Source organism: Falco biarmicus, chromosome 1 (assembly GCF_023638135.1).
Source record: "Falco biarmicus isolate bFalBia1 chromosome 1, bFalBia1.pri, whole genome shotgun sequence".
Taxonomy (NCBI): Eukaryota; Metazoa; Chordata; class Aves; order Falconiformes; family Falconidae; genus Falco; species Falco biarmicus.
The window spans coordinates 38,068,561-38,091,681 of record NC_079288.1 but is presented as its reverse complement, the minus strand read 5'-3'; the positions used below and the strand labels follow the sequence as shown (position 1 = coordinate 38,091,681).

Below are 23,121 nucleotides of genomic sequence, written 5' to 3'. Positions count from 1 at the left end.
TAACCCAGCTATGAGTTTTCATCCCTTCAGACTATGCACAGTCACCAAAGGGAGTAGTACCAGCCCTTGCAAGATGAATGGGAGGTAACAGAAACTTTGGTGATGGTAGCTGACTCACCAACTTTTGGAAGAGATCCCCTACACGTTGCTGGTGACTCCACTGCTGCACTCGGGGAAAGAGCCCATCATAGAATTCTTTGTGGATCTCATAGAGCTCAGGCACTTTGAAAAATATTGTCTCAATCTGCTGACTAGTCAGCACAGGCTGAGAGGTGGTGGCAGCTGCTTTCAAAGGCTTCATGGGCTGAAATTAGGAAAAAAGGAAATTGTTATCATGCAAACCAAGTACCTTCACCCTTGCCACATTACAACACATCCCTCCAGAGAGCTGTTTTTCATCTTATTAATAAGTGATACTTGCATTCACACAACTCCTGAAAGCTAGACATTAACAAGTTCTGTCATGGGGATCAGCCACCCCTGGTAGGTGGATTTTCCCAGGATATTAATGGTGTGATTAAAATCCCTCTGCACTCGATTTCCTTAATCTCTGCCCAACTGTACAGCAACATGTCTAATAATTAGCACAGAATACTGAAAGACAGGGCTCCTGGATACTACTACGCTAACCCTAGGTGTGCCATATCCAGTCCTTTCTTTAAGCCTCTCTTTCTCTACTGGAAGTAACAGGTGCTCTTTGCACCCAGCAACTTGTAACCCATGGTATGTGAAGTTCTGGGAAACCTCGGATGGAAGCAGCATCAAATTCAAGTACCAGTGTTTGAAATGGCATCTGTCACAAACACTTACCAGCAGCAGAGCCTCCAGGTGGCTCAGGTAGGTTTCCTCACTGGCTAGGATTCCGGACAGGACCCATTTTCTCATCTCCAGGCCTTTTTCCAGGTCTGGTTCACTCTACAAAGCAGTTGTCAAGGAGAAAAAAAAATAAAAAAGGAAGGGGGAAAAAAGGGGGGGGGTTGGAGAGAAAGAAAAAAAACCAAGAATGAGAACGGAGAGTTAAAGAGATCATTCAGCTGACCATAGCATACTTGGGGTTTTTATTTACTTTTAGACTAAAAAACCCCACCTGTGCTCAGCATCTTGTTTCTAGAAATAAGCAAATATAAAACATTAAAGATATTTTTATTTACCAGCAACTGATGTCACTTAGATGAAATATAGGTGTTGGCTTTAGTCATCCAAGTTCAGTGCCTCAATTAGGAGCCCAGACTTCTTCACAAAATTCAAAACTCAGAACTTAAATATTCAGAATTTATCCTCCTAAACAAATCTCAGGGGACTCTTGGTTACGTGCAATTTACTCACTCCTCCCGCAAGAGTTCTCTATGATCTTACTCCAAAGCCATGTTTCTCCATGCAGACAGGATTATTTCCCCTGCATTGACACAGATGCACATGAATATACAGCAGTTACAGCCTGACATCGGTGTTAAGATGGCTGTTTCTTTCTCCCACTCTCTACTATTCACTAAATTATTTTTCAGTGCCAGCTTGTACAATGTCTATTTTTAGTGAGAGGATGGAATAATCAGCACTACTTGGAACACACATGCTGATTTTCTTATTGGGATTCCATGAAGGAGTTCTTCAACAAAACAACTGAAGGAAGAGAGAGAAAAAAATAAATACATTCACGGGCAAATGTACACATCAAGGGAAGACTAACATCAAGTGTTAAGAGAAGCAGTAATCCCCTCTGTTGAGTTTCAATTATCTTTCATCTCAAAACTGTTACCTGAAAAATGTTTAACCTGATAAAGTGAAATTGAGTATTTCCATAAACTCCGTAAAAAAATGTGGCTGAACAATGAAGGTTATAAATAATCTTATAAATAGAACTTATTTCTAGTTCATTTCTGTCATTCACAGAAATGGCTTTTTACAATTGTTGCAACTTTTTAATATTGCTAAATGTCTCTAACAACAGAGTCGGTAGTTGAATCTGAAAGGGTGGATACTTTTCAAAGGCTTTGGGTAGGTTGTTCGGGGCTCTATCCTACTCCTTTTAACATCCACAGGAATCTTCAGCTATTGATTTCAGCAGCAGGAGGATCACAAAACATAGCTGTATGCACCACTCTATTGACGGACTATAAAGCCCTATAGCTGACAAAAAAGCCCTCCATTTAGTTTAGGGTCGAATACTTTGAACCCTATAGATGTATACATGAGGTTCATTATGGACAGAAGGTATCTCGACTATAGGTAAGCTGACAGTAACTGTCACATTCTGAGTGTGACTTTGAGCCTACGCACCACGCGAAGAAAGAAACAGATCCTCACGCTCCCAGATATTTCTGGATTCAGTCTCATCAATAACTATCCTGATTTTTGAATGCTTTCATTAAATGTCACAAACTATTTTCTAGGCTAAAAGACCTTGCAATGACTACCTCATAAAAATTTTGTGAGGTGTCAAATACCACCACCACTTCTTAAATAGAAGTGGCAGACAGAAGCTGTTCTAAGGAAATGAGTAAAATTTACATACACATCGGGTGCTAGATGGAAAGAAGAACTTGTCTTTGCACCTCACTCCTCAGTAAGGTTCAGTAAAAACCACAGGGCTTTTTAACATCTTGAGAGAGCATCTAAGAGGCTAGAAATCTGTAATTCAGCAGTTGTGTTCAGATGATTTCAGAAGAACACCAGTAACAAACTGCACGGTAAAAATGAATGCTGCAACAGATTCTGTGTACCTACAGAGTACCCATATGACTACCTGTAATAGCTCCAACAGAAGTGTGCAACAATATTGTGACCATTCCTTATGATTTCTCTACCAGTAGTGCCTGGATGTCCACCTCATGGACCATTTTGTGAGGTATGGTATGTAGACCATAATCAAGACAGACAGCCTCAAGATGTTTAACAAAGATTGCCTTCATCCAAAAAGGCAGGGATATAGCAGCCCTGGTGCAAAAAAACCCAACCCAAAACAACACCTCTGGGTTTCCAGAGACTTCTTACAACACTTACAAAAGAAAAATGCAGCTTCACAAAGAAGCATTGATAAAAACTAACAGTGCTCCAAAGTCCACACTCCCGAGGATGAGGTGACTGGTCAATATTGACACAGCACTATAATTATCTTTAGCAGGTTCTCTTGGAGGAGGTAAGGATTTAAAAACCAGCTGGGTATTTGTAACATAAAGAGCAGCACACAATGACAAGTTATTTAAATGGTTCAAACTTCCCCGTCATGACAGTGGCACAACAGTTTTCCTCTTCACAAATAAAAGCTTTAATTTACAAGCCAGTTCTTGCTGGGCACTGTCAGCTGACAGACAGCATTTTCTGTCTGAATGTTAATTTCCTCTCTTTAAAAAAGATGTGCTTTCAGTGAGGCAAACATCTCCCAGGACACACTAGAGGCCTTCCTTCCTGGCCACTACCACAAGGTTACTTTGCAAAGTCCATAGTATTGTCCTAACCCTTTTTAATAGAAGCCTTTTCCAAGCGTGATGCTTGCAAAACAGCTTCAGATGCAGCCAAACAGGGCAGGGCCTGGCTGCTTTAAGATACAGTACAGCAGTTGCTGCAGAAACCCTCTGGGGAGTTTATCCAACAATCACACAAGCACATTAAAAGGTTTCCAGTGCAGTACCTCAAATTTACATGCAGATCCCTCATATGTGAAAAGATGATCTCCTGCTGCTCCTGCTGTGTCAGGGATCAATATGACACTATGATGCTGCTGCCTGCATTGTACTGCCACTCTGTACTTCCTCCTGAGAGCCAGTGCCCGGACACGTGTCCCCTGCTGAGGGAGGCCTTTTCTGACAATGTCACCTGGGGTTGCACTGAGCAGCAGCTCTTGCTGCTGCATGAACATCTGGAAAACAGTCCCCATGCTTCTTCAGCCTCAGGGTGCTTTTTAAGTCACACTTGTTATGAAATGTATTCCAGGACTGAGAAACTCACTGGGAGCTGGTGCCAACATCAGGAAGAGGAGGAGTAAGTTTATTAGTTGGTATTACAACATCCCTCACTTACAGAATTGGGAACAGGCCCACCTGCTCACCCAAAGCAAAGTAATTAGCAGGCAGAGATACTGCGAGGCTGTCCAACCACTTTCCCCTTAGAGTACACCAAATCTGATGCACCCAGTGCCAAGGGCATTTTCTGCTTTGCCCGTAACTGACAAAAAAGGGAAACAAAGAGCAACAGTGACCACAACAGCCTCACTGACTGATCTGTTTTTGCACTCCAGGCAGAAGGGCAGTTAAAAGAGGGAACATCGTGGGTGTAGGTATCAAGCTTCCCACCAGTTCAGGGAGACCTGCCAAGGCTGAGGACTCCTTTCCCCTACCCTGGCAAGGAAGTAGTCAGAAATCTTTGAGCTACTTGTGGCAAGGGGAGGAGCTGGTACCACATCTACCAGACCACATTAGCTAGGGGAAAAATACACCTATTAACCAAAGTGCAGATGGGATGTTCCCAGCAGGACATGGGAGCAGCCTGTATTGGCAAACTAACTACTCAGCAGGGAGTGCCAGGTGGTCATCAGTCTATCCCATGCTTCCTACCCAGCTTGGTTAGCCCTTTTTTAACTTGTACAAGTCTGACTAGTATTTCACGTTCTGACTCTGTCCCTACCTCTTTGATGCCAGCATCCATTTCTAGCCTTTCTCCACTGCCCTTCCATCTTTTGGCTGCCTCTCTACCTCCATGTTTCAGAATAAATCTATCTCACAAGACTATCATGGGGCAGCAGCCAGAGCATTCCTGTCTATCTGCCATGGGAGCTGTGAGGACCCAACACCCAGCCAGGTCTGAACAAGCACGCAAGAAATCAATCCTTCCCTCCCACTCCTCATGAACTACCTTAAAAAAAACAGAAAACACAAAGGAAAGTGGAAAGCAGTATAAAGGAAGTTTCACAGGTATCTCATGCCTGTAAGGTTATGGTGTTTTCTTCTCAACTGGGTGGTGGTTCTTGCTATTCCAAAGATTTAAAAACAGAAAGATTGAGGCACAGTCAGAAGCGCAATCTTGTGACCTAAACCAAGGCCAGTCAGAGTGGCTAGAAGCACTGAAGATATTACAGAGCACGCATGCACTGGCCCTGAGCCATGGCTGTTTTGAATGTGTTTACAGCTTGTCAGCCTAAGTACTTTAGTTTACTAACCAGGTTGGCATTGTATGTTGTATTCAATTACTGCCAGCCTGAGATTCACCAGCTCCAAGGATTAGACAGATTCAGCTCTTCCTGACCGTTTAAAGAACTTGGGGCTTTCTGGTTGTTGTTTGAATTTACAGCAATAATTGTTTTCTTGCAAATGTTAGAAGAACACAGATTAAGAATCTAGAAACCACAACACACAAGATTTTGCAAAGTGGTTGCTGCCAAGGCAGCTCTGTAAAGAGAATCAGTGATTCAAAGTGGGCGTATAAAAGGCACTTTAACTCTCAGACCTTCCTTTGGTACAGTGTGTTCATATGCTGTGTAATGAATGTGTTCAAAGGAGAGGTTTCCCCTAAGGACAGCTCAGAATCTCATACAGAAGTTGACAGCCTATGGAAGAAAAACTATTAATTTCAATTTTTAAAATGTAAATATCTTTGAACACTTCAGCTAAACAGGCTGGAGGTGTCTCATTGTCTTGGTGATACTAAACAGGGCAAATTCTGTAATCTAGCCAATCATGCTCCATGCAGGGAAGGGAAGGAGCAGGGAGAGGAGCCAACATTATTTATAACATTAGTACTGGTGTGCCAGCTCTCCTCAGGAAGGGCTGTACATCCAGGCAGAGCCCTTAAGGAGCAAAGAGTTGGACAATAAAAAGGAAAAGTTGCATCTGTTGGGGGTGGTGAGAGGAAAGTGACAGTAAAACAAAACAAACAAACAAAACCAAATACTCAGAGGAAGAAAGTAGAAGGATTTAGAAATGCTGGAGAGGGAAAGACAAGCTAGCAACAGAAGTAGCAAGCAGAGCAATATATCCCATTTACTGATGTAGCTTCAGAGGTCAACTTTTCTGGACCCCCTTGGGATGAAGCTCAGAGAAAAATCCACAACCTGCTCTGCCATAGCCCTGCTTTCCATGTAGCTGGCAAATAGTGAGAACAGAAGAATCTGGTCTGAGGACCAGCAGTAACTGCCAATGCTGCACCAACTGCAAACTGCATGGCTGAAAATGGAAGCGAAATTCTACCTGGAAATCTCCAAGTACCAGCCAATTTCCCCTCCAAACAGAATGGGAAGTAGGAGTTAGTCGCTCGGCTTTAGCAGTCCTGCCTCCCTGGGTATGATACATACAAGAATTGGAGAGATCTATTTTGGCAAAAACCTCATCTTCTAAACTCTAGAAAAGTGACTCCCCTCCTTTCCTGAGGGGGTAGAACCAGTTTTGCCTTTCCACTGGCTGCCCTGTGCCCACCTCCATAGAGCCCCACACACATCTTTGAGCCTGGCTTTGACAGCGACCAGATCTTGAAAGGCCTTTCTTGCTTCTACTCTTTCGATCACTGTAATCTCTCCCCACATAAGTAGTGTCAATAGAATCATGATGACTGAAGCTTCCCATCCTCTCTCGGTCCTTTAGCCTCTGGGCTGCAACCCATCCACTCCAAAACTCTTGGCAATAACTCTTCTCTAGTGAAGAGTGTCAGTCACTAACCTTCCAGCTGTCCCAGCACTTCCCTGTGCCCCAAGAATACCGTAGCAAGCTCTTGCTCTGTCCTCCTCTAACTCTATCCAGATATCTTCTCCACTTTTCACCCCAGCTGCATGGCGAAGACAGACACGTTGTCTCTTTCTGGGAGTGAAACATCACCACCTATTACAAAGACTGTCTGACACCTTCTGAAGCTACCAGCACTGTCTTATTTGGCAAACATTTGGGCTGACATTTTCCAAGACAGGTTTCCAGAATTTTTGGAAAGTTCAGTCACAACAGCTCAACTGTTACAGAAAGCGAGGTTCGGGAAAATTAAATCACTTCTCAAGTTAAATAAACAAACAACTTAAGCGTTAGTGGAACCTATTTCTCCTTTTTCCTCTTTCCCCTGTAAGCTTGCTTCAGAGCAACAAAGTTTGGCAGAAGCATTGGCTTTATACCAGGACATGCGTCAGCAGCTCAGCACGAGATTCTGGAAGAGCCAGAAGAGGGGGTACGACCTAGCTTGCTCAATGCAAACATTTGTTAAGGCCTCCTTACCGCAAAAATGACGAGTCAAGGGATGCCAAGATCCACGTTACAAACACCCATGTTGATTAATTATGTCCTCTCTGGGTCACAGACAAAACTAATGCTGGTGCACCTTGTCACCCTCCTTGGATAGCAACAGAAGTTTATGCAATGGATACACAGCAGGTGGAATATGAATACATAAGAGGTGGCTTAAGTGGTACAGTTTGGAGGCAGACCAGCCAGCTTCTTTTAGTCTGCTTATATGACACAGGTGGTAGGGGGGATTGGAAAAGAGATCCCAAATGACAAGGTGCAGAACACCACAAACCTTCTGGCAGTCAATTATGGCCCTCACTTCCTGAACATGGAACAGGGAGCTGGTTACTCCCCACACTGAGAGAACAACATGAAGCCCCCCCACGAGTACTCCAGGAGGTATCCCTTCATTCTTTTTTAGAAAGAGACACTGCTCTCAGCCACTCTGCACATTTTTTATGCTGGCTGGGTAGACCAGGTGGAACCCTGATGCACTATCCAACCAAAGGTGACAGCTGCTACAAGGAGGCAGAAGGACTCAGTCAAACACTTGGCAGAAAAAATACAAAGCGGAAAACAAGCTTACAAAATAAGTCAAAGCAAAATGCCCTCAAATATCCAGACAGCAACAACCCAGTCTCCAAGTGGAAGGCTGGTCTCATGGATAAGGCAGATGAGCACCACACAAGAATGCTGCTATGCCTGTGTGATGCTAAGTGAATTACTTAGGACATTTTAAAAAAATAAAAATAATTGGTTGGAATGTTTTCCATTTTCTGAGTGCCTGACTGGAGTGTTGTTAACTCTTGGTTGCAAGTGAAATTAAAGGGATTTTACTTTAAATGTGAAGAAAACTGCATTAAAAGTCAGAACTTGGTTTTGCACAACATTACGCATCTCACATTAAGCACCCAAAATTAGCAGATGCTTTTCCTATAATCTGTCTGCCTTGATTACCTGTGGTTAGTGAACATACCATCCTCTTATCTCACAGGAACATTGCAAGGATAATTAAGACCTGCGTAGCATTCCAACTGTATTTGGAGTTAATGGTCACGTCAAAAGGAAATGAGTACTGTTGTGCTGAGAGCAGAGTTTGCCCAGCATCCTGTAAATAAGGTATACACAGAGCTCTAGAGAGAAAATACCGAATCCGGTATCATTCACTATATATGCTGAACAATGCATGAATACCACAGAAAAAAAGATGAAATGATAGTTTCTTTTATAGTTATCATCGTGATTCAAGACAAGGCTACAGCCACAAGGCAAGGCTTATTAACCATCACCACTTCCTAACTTCTGAATAACTTTACAATCTTAGTATTTTGTCAGACTGGTGTGTATATAGTACATGTGTTGTATTGTCACACACTGTTAACTGTTGATTTCTAGACTCTGGTCATAAACTAAAATTTTCAGAAGTAATTGCGGGCACCTAAGAAAGATGTAAAAGGGCAAGGAGACTACTATAAAAGCAAACACAGGTAAACAAAAAATATTTTCCTGCTAATCAAGTGTAGTGAAAAAGAAAATAGAAAATACATGTCCTGGTATTTCTCGTCCAACACATCTTATGTGCTTAGCTCAGCACAGTGTATTTGACACAATTTTGCTACTGACTCTCTTCCACTACATCTGAGAACGGAACTACAGTAAAAGCCATCTAACAACTTGTGATGACAGAAAGTTTAACTTGTTTGGGAAATACTGCAACCATACATAAATTAGTCTCTTCCTCCTTGCCAGGGACAGTCCTTCATGAGTCGCATTGTCATTTATGGACTAATTACAGACAGGATCAACTGAAGCTGCTGAGGTTCATGATTAGAAGTCTAATCTGTATCAGGACACCTCTTTCTTTTGGAAGCCATAAACCATCTTTTTATAGTTAGAAAGAAGAAAGCAGCCATTTACGTTAAAAATTATTTTTAAAAAGGCAGCCTTCCAGCATTATTAAGGTAACTTTGAAATTAACTACTGTTAAGTGCTTATGAGGCAACGCTCAAACAAATAAAAAACAAAATTAAGTATTAGGCAGTGTCCCTTCCAGGCCTCCAGTTACAGGCACTATGACAACTGTTTCTTTGAAGATAATTCTCAGCCATATGTAGCCACATGGCATTCTTCCTTCATCCTGAGAAACAAAACCTGGAAACCTCAAGCCAATATTAAAACATTCCTAGAGCTTTTGAATTTACTAATGATCATTTTTTCATTCAAAAGCCTCTTGCACATCACAAGAATTCTCATCTTGAGAGATAAAAAAGCATCTCAGAATTAATAGCATAAGCAGCTAACTAGATTCCATACTTAACAGTCCAACAAAATTAAGCAAACATCCACAATATATGTACTTGATAAAGCTTTAAAAGATCTTGCCAATGCATTTTTATAAATGAGAAAGAACAAGAACACTGTCTCAAGCAGGCTTCTTAATCTAACATTCATCCTAGAAAAAGCAAGTAAGTATATGATATGGTACTAACCAATAAGGAGTAATAGAAAGATGTATACAATGAATGCTTTGTAGCAATGGTTTGTGGAACTTGTCAGACTCTCAAAATCATTTTGATGCAAGACAAATAAAACTGTCTGATAAAGGTGATTGTGTTGATTTACATGTACACTGATATTTGTAAAATATTCATCATCTTCTCCCATGACATCTTAATTAACAAGACAGAACGATATAAAGCCAACACATAAGTTGAACCACTTAAACGACAGGTTTCAAAGTGTCATTTACAATGTGGGAATTCAAGGTTGTTTGGCTACACTTTCTTAGAAACACAGTAGGAAGGAAGTGACAGTTGTCTTTGTGCTATTAAGCATTTTTATGAATGACCTGGGGAACCAAAAGTTTGCAGATGACAAAGATATTCAGGGAAACGGCAATTTGGGATTGAAATGCTCTACAATCTAGGAAGCAAAGGGATAAAGAGAAGCAAAGGTTGAAAGTCAAACAGATTAATTCAAGCTGAAACAGATTTTTTGACTGCGAAAACAGCAGAGTTAATAGTTATTTACAAAGGCAAACAGCAGACTCTCTACCAAGACTACCGTAAAAACAAAGTCAGAAATTTTCCTGAAGTTCCAAGGTATAGCCATGCTACTGAACCTGAAGCAAATATAAAGCAAGATAGCCTGAAGGTCCACATCAAACCACAGGTCAGGCCAAGTGGTCCCTTCCGAAATTTTTATCTGCCGTAATTGATAGCTATTTAGTGAAAACTTGGATTTTTTATAAGCGGCCATCTAACACCCAAAGTCACCATACTTTGGAGGTGGCAGTTTTAATTCCTGTTATTCTGTTTGCACAGGGTAAAGGAAACACATCTTATATTCTAAATGCTTTATCAAAGCCTTTAACCTACCTGAAAGCAACTCTCTATTTTCCCAGCAATGACCACCCACATGCACAGATGTATGAACATCATAATGTGGGATGTTTTGTTCCAGAGTCCCCTTTCCAAAATATCTGGTATTTAGAGACCCTCTCAACAGCAATTAGTCACCTATTCTCTGCACTAAAATTCACAAAGGGTGGAAAACTGAGGCTTAAAAATCATACACACAACACTCATCCCTGAAGTAAGTTTAGGCTTAGCATCAGCTAGAAACCCCAGTTTAGTTTTAAATATACAGTATCAATCAGGCACTGACTGACTCTATTCTGTCAGGTTATCTGTCCTACAGTGTTGGCAGTCCCTGTCTTTGCTCCCCATTAAAGCAGTCTATCCCTTGCAAACCTACAAGGCTTTGCTGACTCCAAAACACAGAAAGGACTCACTGATTTTGTAGATTCCAGAGACCCTGAAGATAAGGTGTCTCGGCTGCCTCGACTCTTGGAACTGAGATGGGGTGAGGAGGATGGTGAGTCATCAATATAGGGCATCATATCATGATGTCGTCTCTGCTCTTCAGCACGGTCTGCATCATACGCATAGCTAGGTGGCGTGCCACTGAATGAAGCATCTGTAAAACAGGAGAAAAATCTGTCTGGTCAGAGTCAACCTGGACATAAGACAGCCTGTCAACCAAGGCACTGCCTGCCTCCCACCTATTATGATTACTTATCAGTAAACCCTGATTCAGTAATCGTTAAATATAGATCAAGTGGAGGCATAAAGGTAATTAAACTCAAGTTGTCACCAAACATTCACTTCACTCATTCCAAGTCCTAAAAGGTAAAGTCCTTTACAATATCTAACATTGGTATTCATTTAATTACAGCTCCTTCCCTCAAGTTTTCCTTCAAAAGCATTAGCATCAAAATAAATCCTTTTGCAGGCTCCATGCAAGTTATGCAGCCTGGGTTTCAGAACATAGTGGGGTTAGGGTAAGAGAACCTGTTTTTTTATGTAGAAAAAGAACAGATGATGCCCCTGCCAGTTTAGCAATCATAGATAATACATAGCTCAGGGGAGAAACATAACTCTTTCCAGACCTCTCAGGAACAAGAGGACTAGGAAAGAAAGGTCTTACATGTCAAGTGAACAGGCCTACTGCCAAAACAAAATCCTAAGAGGTGCTCCTCTACTGGCTGCCACTCCTCCTCCTCCTCAATTTTGAGACTAACTCCATAAACAAATGAACAAATCACCACCCTGCTACCTCCTACACCCCACCTCACCCACCCACATAAAACAAACAAACAAACCCCAACCACCCAATCAAAAACACCCAAATAAACAAAAAAGAATGGTTGGCATGAAGAGTTAAATTAACCATTATTGCATGAGATATCAATTAACTTCTGCTGGAAAGATGAGTACTAAAAGTGGTTCTGGTACCTTTAGCACAGAGACTGTTTCTGCAAAGATTGTATTGAAGGACACACACTGATCAGCTCCCTCTACCACAGGCTAAAAGGTCTTTTACCTCTCTGCACAGAGAAACATACTTGCATTCTGCACAGTGGCACCGCATCGCATACATCTTGCCTGAGAGAAGCTGGAGGCACCCTTCATGTAAGTTACACTGGCCTGTGAAGCACATTCCCTTGTCAATGCCCAGAAGGGTGCTGTGTGTAACAGTAATAGCCATGCAGGGGCCACTGAATGCAAAATGTTAGAGTTCCTCCTCCTCTTTCAGTTACGAGTCACAAAATGCCACTCTTCTCCCAAAACTGAAAAATAACCACAGGGAGATAAGCTAGATCCACTTTTACAGTAGCAGGTGAGCCTGATGGAAGACAAAGCCACACACACACACAAAGCTTTTTTCTTATATGTTTAAAATTCTGCATTAAATTCACACTTGAACACAAGTAGAACCATTTTTTACTTGTTTTCACAAATATCCAGGTTCTGCGAAAATAATAAGCAGCAGCTGCCAAGCATACTAATAATCCTGTTATACATCAGTAAGGCGGGGTGGAGGAGTAACATTTTAAAGCCCACTTTCCTCCCCCACAGTAAACTTAGTTAAAGCATGACTCATTCCAGTGAAGGATGTGAACTTTGTCTGGAACAGAATAAAACTTGATCCGTGTGGCTTATTCAGGAGGGAGAGCTGGTCTAGGGAATTTATGCAAACAATATACTGAAAATCCAACAATAAATGCACTGTAGAAGTGAGCCTCTGTCTCGGTTCGTACCAAATACCACCCAGCTAAATAACAGCTGTATACGAGGCCTTTAGGCTGCTGAAGGAGCACGTCAATATTATTTTAACAAGCTCAATGAGCTTTATGTCACCCACCCGCTCATGGTATTACCTTCTGGTCAAGCTCTCAGAGTTCCTCAAAAGACTCATTAGATTGTGCAAGACCACGGGGGGCGGGGGGGGAGGGAAAAAAAAAGAAAGGTGCTACACATTCTCTGGAAGGCATGTTTGTCTAGTTGTTACAGGTTTCCAGAGCTCCCCAACCATTTAGAAGTCACCTATTAAGTTGATTTGGTAAACGGAGGCTTGAAAGGGAGTTGTTGAAATAAGGATGCTCAGTCACAAACAAAAGATATTTTTAGATATCCCAAAGTTGGATATCATCTACAACACCTGCAAGTCAAACAAATGTCATGCTGGACTTTTCAAAAGCTCTTTGGCCACAAGAAAGTGTAAGAGAAGACAGCATGGCCCCTACCTTGCACTACCCGAACAGGCAAGGAAACACTGAAAGAAAAAATAAAAATAGACTCCTCACACACAAGATGGATGGTCTTCTGTTTGGCCAGAAAGTTAAGGGACTGTTTTGATTCCAGAAACCAGAACTGTAAATAGGAAGGAGGATGACTGTCTCCTTGTATCTCTGCACTATATATGCCATATAATTAAAAAAATAATAATACGTAAATAGAAACCAAAACCTTAACACCATTTAACTTCAGTGGAAGAGTGCAGATACCTGTTTTCCATTCAGCTGTTCCTTGTGCAACTTTCTAACCCAAGAAGCCCGCAAGGCATTCCTGACAATTTAACCTGGCATTATCCAAGGAAGAACATCAGTACTGGGCACCTACGTAAGCTTCATGCCTTTGATCAAGCAACAGTTCTTTTTCTTTCAGTAGTTTCTTCAAACTACTCCTATCCAAACCAGTTTCTCCTGCACACAATGCAGTAACAAAACCAAGTTACTGTGCAGAAAGCAAAGCATGCATATTTCTTTCACTCCCGATGCTCACATTCAAATTTTATAGTTTGCTCCACTTCTGTTAATGGGGGAGTGAATGCAGACTAAAATATATTAGCAGAAAGGCTTGCAATGAATCACAGCATTTTCACTTTCCTCACTTTCTCCTGCTAAAAAGCAGGCTTCACACTTCCATAACATGTTCTGTCTCCTACTGCAAAGGGAAACCTTTATCTGAAACTGAAGGAAAGGGCAGTGGAAGACTTGGGTTCAGAAGAGATTTATTGCTAGCTTTGCAACAAAATTCAGTCTACCTTTGAATCACTTGGTCTGCCTGTCCATAAAAATGAAAATAACACATCTCAACAAGGAATGAATCAGTGTCACAGACTGTCATGAGATCTGTGCACAGAAAGCTCCACACAGAATTTAAAACTTTTTTTCTGTATCCTCCAGGGATCCTTCACACATTAAAAAGATTAAAAGTAGTTATAATCCCTCTTCTTTCTATTATTGCTGCATACAGCACTGAAATCCACCTATGGAGATTTTAATTATCTCCAAGGCAGAGGAACCTTCTTGCTTTTATTCTACCATTTTTTTCCAACAGAAGCAAAGTATTACCACAGCCAGATACACTACGCAAGTCTTAACACTAATAACAGAGGTAGACTCGTGTCTCTGTGATTAAAGAGACCACTGTTGCTAGGGAAACGAGGTTATTCAGATCTCCTAAACCCAGTGCAATGCTGCACAGGCTGTTCAGGCTCTACCTGGGAGCAAAAAGACCACAGCAAAATGATTAGACCCAGGAGCTCACCTGCTCAGGCACTTCCAGCTGCTCTGGGTGCTGCTGTTGTAGATTGCAAATGGAGAGAGCAGCTGGGCCTAAGCAAAAGCACTTGGTTTCTTAGCCGGTGTCTCAGGTAGGGTGAACATTAAGAGAGAGAGTTCTTACTCTCCTTTTAGGGTCAGCCAGTAAGTCATCAGTAACACAACCATCAAAACAAGCAAAAGATGAAACACAGGAACAACAGGCAATTGCTGACAAGGGACAACTAAGGAAATGGGCTCACATACGAGGATGATGGACTCAAACATGTTGTATGGAGAGAGCACCAGAGATAGATACTGAGGACATTACTCAGGTGTCATGCTCCTCCCACCTCAGCAGCAGGCCCCCTTTCTCCTTCTCTTCGGACAACCTGTAAGATATCCCATCCCACAGAGAAGAGCAGCAGTTGTGACTTAACAGAAACGAGCCCTCTCAGCACCTAGAAGTTGCCATTCCTACCACTGGCCCTCTGACATTCTCTCACAGTACCCCTCTCCTGCACCAGCACAATCCTCAAGTGCAGGGCACTACCTGCGGATAAAAGGCTCATCACCACTTCACATATTCTGCTAAAAACCTCAAGCATTTACTTCCACCTTTGGTTCTGACAGCAACAGCCTCCCTGGCCTTGCTTTGCTCCAGCTTTCATGAGTCTTTTCTACTATCCCCCTCCTTAGTTACTGCTTTCATCCTTTCACCACCTTTCTCATCTCTGTCCCCTTTTCATTTTATTTTGGTTTTCTCAGACTTAATATGACTTTTCTTTATTTTGCTGTTCTTCCACTCTTCTGAACTGCTCCTCTCCATCACTGCCTTGAATTCCACCTGGCTGGGGGGTAAGGAAAAATCTAACAAATTTACAGTTAGTCACAAAAAATTCACTGGCCCTCAGACAGCATGGCAACACTGTTCCCTTGTCCTATTGCCTACACCCTTCCTGCTGGGTGCCGCATTCATTCTTTGGGAATATGAAATCAAGTCATAGATCTAACTTGAAAGCAGGAAGGGAAAAAGAAATTAACTTCTAAGTAAAAAGGAAGATTAGCTGAGTCTAATCCAGGGCCACACAATGGTTCAAATGCATGTGTCATACTTTCACAGCATCACAACATCCATAGCTGCTTGAGAGGCTTAACAGCAGCATGCAGCAAAGCTTCCAAGCTAGCTGTGCTCCAGCTAATCCTGCTAAAAGAGCAGCGAAGCCACTGCAGCTCAGACCTGCCTGCCTAAGTAAATACCCAGAATCCTGGAGGGGGAGGGGGAGTTGCACCTCATACCAAAGGCCCACATCACTGTGGCTTCATTGTAAATGGTACCAAGGCTAGCACAAGTTTGTAATGTCTATACTCATTCCAAAAACATTCCTACAGCTGCAGAGCAGAAGAGGGCTAAGGCAGTTTGCAACCTCTGCCTCTGTGTTTCTATGCCAAGGAATGTGTGAGGCCATAGTTTGACAACACATTGTCTTGGCAGCAATAGGGTTTAAGGTTTCCCCCACCAAGTCATAAACCTCTGCATGGCCTTTCCCCTCTTATCCCCTTAGTTCTGCAACCCCACAGATGTCTATGGCCCAGATAAAGAACTCAGCCAGCTCAAAGAAAAATATCTTTGACACTTCCCTTCTAAGCTGGATCAGCTCTCTGATCTAGTTCATGGCACAGAAATCCAAACGGAAAGGATACATGCATGGTAGTTCAGGGGTGAGTATACTTAAAAGTTTGTACTGCAACCTAAGACATCATATTTGCAAAACGCTGCTTGAGTTTCTTTAGACTGAAGTTCAGTCACTTCCTGGGATTTACACATGGCTGGTTTGGAGGCAATTTACCAGAATGCAACACGCTTTTTTTTTTTTTTTTTTTTTTTTTGGTAACCTTTACGTTACTAACATGCCTTACTGACCTTAGCTCCAGCTTTTACATACTACCATTTGCTTAGTGATAAATAATAGAGAGTCATGTCATTTTATTTCTTAGTGCTGGCCAGGCTACTTGGAGAAGTATCAGGGATTCAGTCCCAGTGCTGAGCACACGTAGAAGTACATCAGTGTGGATGGACTGTGAATGCTGTTGCCTAGGGAATACAGCAGCACTTTCTAAAAAAAAAAATAGAAGAGTTAAACTATGGAAAACTAAGCATTTTGCTTATTTCCTTGGCACCTTCTGAATCATCATTTCCAAAACAAGGAAACAGCGTGCTCAATACTTTGTACACTTTCACACAAAACTGAGATCCACAAACAATGATTTTCTTCTGCCCCACAATGAATCAAAGGGGGCGGGGGGGGGGGGGGGGGAAAGATACATTCACCATGTCAAATCCCTACAGCTTTGTTCTTAGATTGATGAACAAAAGGCTCCCCTAGGATACTAAACCGATTCAAAACAAATTATCTCCTTCATGTTCTGTATTTCTTCTCTGTGTAGACAGTACATCTACCTGTAAAGATGTTTAGTGAAACCTGAAGCCCCCACTGAAATACAAAATCAATTCACTTAGCAACAAAAAATACCATTAGTTTGCAAGTTCATTCTTTAATATTAGACGAGCAGGAAAACAGAAAGGCAAAAAGTAACAAAAGCTAGTTCCCAGCCTGCCTATGGCCTCATACTGTATTTCTCCATTAAGTGCATGAAGAGAATCCAACTATCAGTGCTGACAGACTCTTACAAGGCACCACTTTATTTGCCATAGAAGGAAAATGTCCACAGAGGATGATCTTGCTTGCCGCTGCTGAACAAGCTGTTTGGGAGCATGAGTTGCAAGAAGAAGAATTGCAGTGAAATACATAACATAGCCCACCCACAGGAAACACCCATCAGCACACAAAACCAATGCAGCGTTAAACAAGCGGTTTCATACAATGCAGCCAAGCTGCAGTTTCCCTTCTGCAGACATGAAATGGGCTCTGAAAGCGTTCCGTACATTGACAATCTGCAAGGAAACACTCTTTCGGGAAAAGGATGAAAGGGGAGTACCCCAGAAAGGTAGGTTTCTAAATATGCAGCTGAACATTGGAAGGCCAACTACAGCTTACACAGAAACTAAAAAAGGGGTTCTGTGAATCCAAAACTTCAGCAAATTTTCCTGAAATCAGCATATCCACTTCAGGCTTGCATCCTTCCCTCTCACCTTGTAATAGTTCACCTTTCTGCAGCATGTTAAGTGGCTGCAGAAACAAGTATGTCATGTACATTTTACCCAATGTTTCATTTTCTTTTAAGGGCAAGGGCGTGTTTGTGTGTGCACATGTGAGTGCATGTGTATACATGCATGTAAAGATTGAGAACTGCATCTTATTTTTGAGATGGAAGAAGGAGAAAGCAATGTACCTTACATATAGAAACAGCAAGACAGCTGGTGGTTCTCTCCACCCTCCCTCCCGCAGGGGATCTCAGACCATAGATGTTAACCAGCTTCCAAGAAACTTATATCTCTACCACAGACGAGCTTTATCCTTGTTGCAGCAGACAGCACCCTTAAGTCTTTGGGAGATGAATTAACTGCAGTCCATTTTTAATCTTTTAGGTGTGTCAAACCCAGATCATTAAACATCTAAAAAAGATCAGAGTTCTTTAATCTGCCCATATATTCCATAAAGAGTTCACACAGAGACTAGAGGACAGGTCTGATCTGTTTGTTACAGAGACAAGCTGCTGCATTTTGCTCCAACTGGCATTTTCCTGGGGACAGATTTAACATTTACACAGATCTAATAGCCATACAGAGTGAGGTTCCATGATCCAGCCACAATGTGAAAGCTGGGACTACTGAGACCATTCTCCAGCTCAGGGAAGCCTAAGGCATGCTCACACAGGACAGAAAGAACTACTCACTGAGGCTACCAAGAGAGTTGTTACCATAAGAAAAATAATCAGGAAGCTAACCTGATCATCCAGGAGAGTCCATTTATTACTAGACAAGACTGCACTGTAGCATGCAAATTCCAAAGATTTCCCTTCTGCCAGCCAGCACAACTTCCCCGCTGCCAATCTTTGCTTCAGACAATTCCAGCTTAGCAGTCATGGGGTGCTACATGCCAAGGAGTGTAGACCAAGCTGTCATCCACACATTGCATTCAGCCAGGCTTTGACACAGTACATGCCACAGAGGTCGGCAAGGGAAGAGTAGTAGCAGAGGTGTAAATTCCCATCTCTCTAAGACATCTGACACTTGGATCAGTTTCAATCAAACTGACATGCTGGGAGGGAAGCACAACCATTGCACACCACAAAGTAGACAAAGTGCAACTGATTATAACAGTTGTGATCAGGAAGAAAACAGGTTACACATTTAGAAGATGTGACCTTTCAAATACAGGGTGTCTCCACAGCAATTGTTAAATTTTAGCATATACTATAAGCATGCAGTATGTAACTAACATCAGGAAATAAAGTTACCCATAGTTACTGCAGAAGGCAAGACCTGAACATTTTGCTATGACAGCTGACAACACCTGTGTCCTACTGGTTGCTACATGGCCTTCAGGGTGCTTAAAGGGTTTAATCACCATCACTTAGAGCCCTAAACATCAGTGAGTAAACACATGCATATATGAATGAGGTATGTTTCCAGCACGACTGGCTGCAAATATGCTGCCAACAGGTAAAGATAGAGAAATTCTTGTCAGGCCTGAATTACATAGGTACCATCCATTCCAGGAAGAATGTCAGAATACTTAATTCACAATGCAGGCCAGGGCCCAAAACAGTGAAACTCCTGTTGCCTTTTTCTTTTTTTGCTGTTTCTCCTGAATGTTTACTGTTAAATTATATGGCACAATATAACACCCCATAACATGGACGAATACCTCTCAGACTCCTGCCTTGGAGAGAGCAGAAAGTGAATCTGTTTCCATCCAGGGTCTACGTCTTTAGATTTCTCTCCCATTCTATGTTTTCTCAGGCAGGCTGGAAAGGCTTCCATTCATTTTGGCAGTCAGGCCACTGGATGTTCTTGGCGAAGTAAATCCCAGAGCAAACTGCAACACCTTTCCAGTTTTGTTTTCCATTCCTTACTCAGGATTGTGCACCAAGTTTAGCTGTTCTCATTCACTGCAAGTCTAACAGGCAGAAAGTAAATTTTAGGCCCGATTGTTCAGAATTAAAGACTTCTTTCAGTATAAAAATACACAGACAGGCAGATACATTCATAAGTTCACGTGGCTTTGTACCAAAGGCACCAGGAGCTTTTGCACTGACTAGATCAGAGGTGCAAGCTGAAATAGAGAAAGGTTTCCATGAAAAATAAGGTAAAAAACAAACCCAAACAAGTAACCAACAATGAACCACACACAGCTGCAAGGAGAAGAACCTAGAGGTCAGACTTTTTTCTCAACAAAAGCAGGGGCTGCATTGTAAGAGCTACAGTTGTAGGATTCAAGCAGTCTCCACTCTCTTTGTGGGTTCCTGTCCACGTCTCCCTCACTGTCCCATAACAGGCATGTTTGCAGGGAGCACAGCAAACCACAGCAGGAGCCGGCTAAACTAAAAATAACTGGAAAGAAGTTATTTTGTAACGCAGAGCAGTTTCCTATTCCATTTCACTGATCGGCTCCAGACAATGCATCAGTATAACAGCACAGAGGTGGGATGAAGCAAATGTGACTGTTCATGTCAGCACTACTGCTGTGCTCAAACTACAGCCTTTGTTGCATTTCTTGGGGGGGGGTTGGAAAAAACAACCAAAACCAAAACCACCAAAAACCAACCTAGTAACAAAGTCTACAAGGAAACTGCACGTACTAACTACATTGGGAAGGCGGCTTCCCTCATACCTAATGTGACTCTGTCATTTGTCAAGTGAATGAAGAAAATTCCAACCATGATCAGCATTACTATTTTGTTTTTCACAGTTGCCTCAAGAGTTTTGCAGCCACTTCAAACAATGTTTGCAACAGGAATCTCCAGAGAAGTAGAAGAGAATAGAAAGTTAATAGAAACAAAATGGACCAATTGCCACAGCATGATTAGTTAACAAAAAACTCCACGATGTATATATACCATTTTGTGTATTTAACTAGAGCAGATCAAGAGTCCTTCCATGCAGAAAGGAAAGTGCCTGTTAAAACAAAAGTTTAAATGAACTGGCAATTTTGTGAGAAGGGAAGGGAGGATCAGCCCTTGGCAGCAGGAGGTACTAAAGTCTATTAAAAAACTCCCTGGTAAACATGTGTGATAAGAATACTGTTCTATTTCTAGATCTCCAACTTCTTTCAGTATGAGTTGCTTTGGCTTTTTTTTCATATTGTTTTCTCACTAGTGTAGCTAGGACACTAAGAAGCCGATAAAGCTAGCCACCATTTTCCTGTTTACACTGTCAATCTAGCCATTGACATCTTACTTATTATACTGTAAAAAAAAAAAAAAAAAAAAAAAAAAAAAAAAAGCTATTGATTTACCATCTTGGCCTAGAACAAGCAACCCAAGCTAAAAGCCTTGCTAGGCAGATGGCTCTGCCTACACCACTAACAACCTTTTCTGAACACAGCTGCTGCCCAAGCTCAGTGTCTTCCTGTCATCTGGCTGGAGAAGAAAAAACAAGAGTTTTGTATCATTCACAAGCACAGCAAGGTAGTTATTAAAACATTTTTTTTTTTTTTTAATTAAAGATGCTGAAGGTAGAACACAGCTCCCTACCAGCATTAATAAACACCATCTACTCTCCATCTCTTTTCCCTTGAAACTACAAGATAAGATGAAGTAGTTGGGGGTCACATGTCAAGGTTTGTTCTGGGCGAGTAAGTTTTCACCTGACACACCATACCACCTTTCTTCCCAGACTGTGTGCTTCTTTTGCAGAATCTCCTTTTAGAAGTGGTAGTCCTCCTCTAATTACAATTGTGAAGAATAAATTCAGAAAAACATGAATCAAGAACAAGCAGCACAGTGGTGCCAGTTAAAAGTTCTCAGAGAAGCTGAAGAGCAGATGAGAGGAAAAAACCTCTCAGTCTGAGCTCATGGCGTACTCCATCAGACACCAACAACGCTGTTTTACACTTCAGCATCATTGACCAATTCATTGCTGTTCAGATTTTATTAAATATGGGATAAAAGAGAGCTTATTTTGGTAACACAGATGTGTTACACCGCCATTTCATTAAGCCCTGCCATCCCACGGCATGAATGAGCCAAAAAGTGATTCTGAAGCCATGCCAAGGGGAAGCACTAAAATGCCAATTAATATCATCCAAAGGAAAACAGGACCACACCAGTCCCAACTAATATGAAACAACTTACAGAGACGACTATGCTCCCCAACAGTTTTCTTCTGTACCCAAACTTGTATATACAAAGCAGAGCTTCTGCTCAGACAGTAGCTCTCAAAGCGAACTGTTGGAGTCCTCATGCCCAGTGAGTCACAAAGAAGTTTCATACAGTAACTTTACACCAAGGCCAAGAACTGAGCTCTTGTGGCTCCCTAATACTTCAAGGAGAGCTGTGGATTTGCAGAGGCGCACAGACCCAAGCAGGATCAAAACCCAGTTGCCTGTGCAGACAGCTGTGACTGCCACACACCCACTTCTTCAAGTGTACTGGGAAGCTGTAATTCAGATCAGCTGGTGCAGGTGAAGAGGGCAAAGCAGGACAAGGACTTACCTGTGGAAACAGCTCTCTGTTGCAGACCCTGCTGCAGGCTTTGCACTACTGCTGTACTACAGATGATGTAGCCAAGGACTGCTGACAGTGAGGACTTGTTCCCAGGCAAGTCACAAAATAAAGAGATTTTCAGGAGTGTGACCCCACACCCCACTTCCCCGCACAAGATCTCTTTCCCTACTGGTGAAGGAAGCTTCTTAGGGAAATACTCTGGACACAAAGTGTTAAGAAACACAAAATATATGCACTAAGTGTGTGTATATATACACACACACAGAGCACAAGATTGATCAGTTATCCCAGCTATTTGGGAACTGGACTTGTCTGTGCCAAAATACAAGCTGAAACCAAGGAATCCACACCAGACACCTACTGAATAGTCTGCACAGCAGGGTAAGATTTTAAAAGATTAACCAGTATAGCATGGACACTCACATACAGAGCAGACACAGCCAGTGATGATGTTTACTGCTGTTAACACTTTCAATTCCAAATTCCATTGCTTAATAAAAACAGATAGAGTGTGAGCACCTAGTCCAGAGCATAACACAAGCCAGAAGCAAACCTAGAGAACTGGTTTACCCCAGAGGAGCTAGTTCAAAGCAAGAAATCTTTAAACACAGTATAGCAGCAAAAGAAACACTTTCTCCTTTTATTTTCAGTGGCATCCCCCTCCTGGGAGCCAGATGACCATTCTCCAAGCTGAAGCACTGAAATTCCAGAAGGAGTGATAATCACAGTGTTCAGACACTGGTACTTAAGGCCTGCTTCTGATTTCAAGCCCGAAAAAAAGAATATCAATTATTTACCAGAATTACGACCTACTTCGCAGATAATAGCCTGGGATCTCCTCCCTCCCCCCTTTACAAGTAATATTTTGCTAGAGAACAAAGCACTAAAAAGGAAAGTAAGTGGGAGTAG

At 42.0% G+C, this 23,121-nt stretch overlaps 1 protein-coding gene across 1 annotated transcript in view; it reads right to left on the bottom strand.

Moving 5' to 3' along the window:
- The window catches only part of BCR (BCR activator of RhoGEF and GTPase), a 101,902-nt gene that overhangs the window by 41,122 nt on the left and 37,659 nt on the right, over positions 1 to 23,121 (bottom strand). The window contains exons 2-4 of the mRNA XM_056343996.1: positions 10,987 to 11,171; positions 811 to 915; positions 119 to 304 (exon numbers count right to left, since the gene is read on the bottom strand). Of these exons, the coding sequence (XP_056199971.1) occupies positions 119 to 304; positions 811 to 915; positions 10,987 to 11,171 (476 nt within the window). The remainder of the gene's footprint in view (positions 1 to 118; positions 305 to 810; positions 916 to 10,986; positions 11,172 to 23,121) is intronic.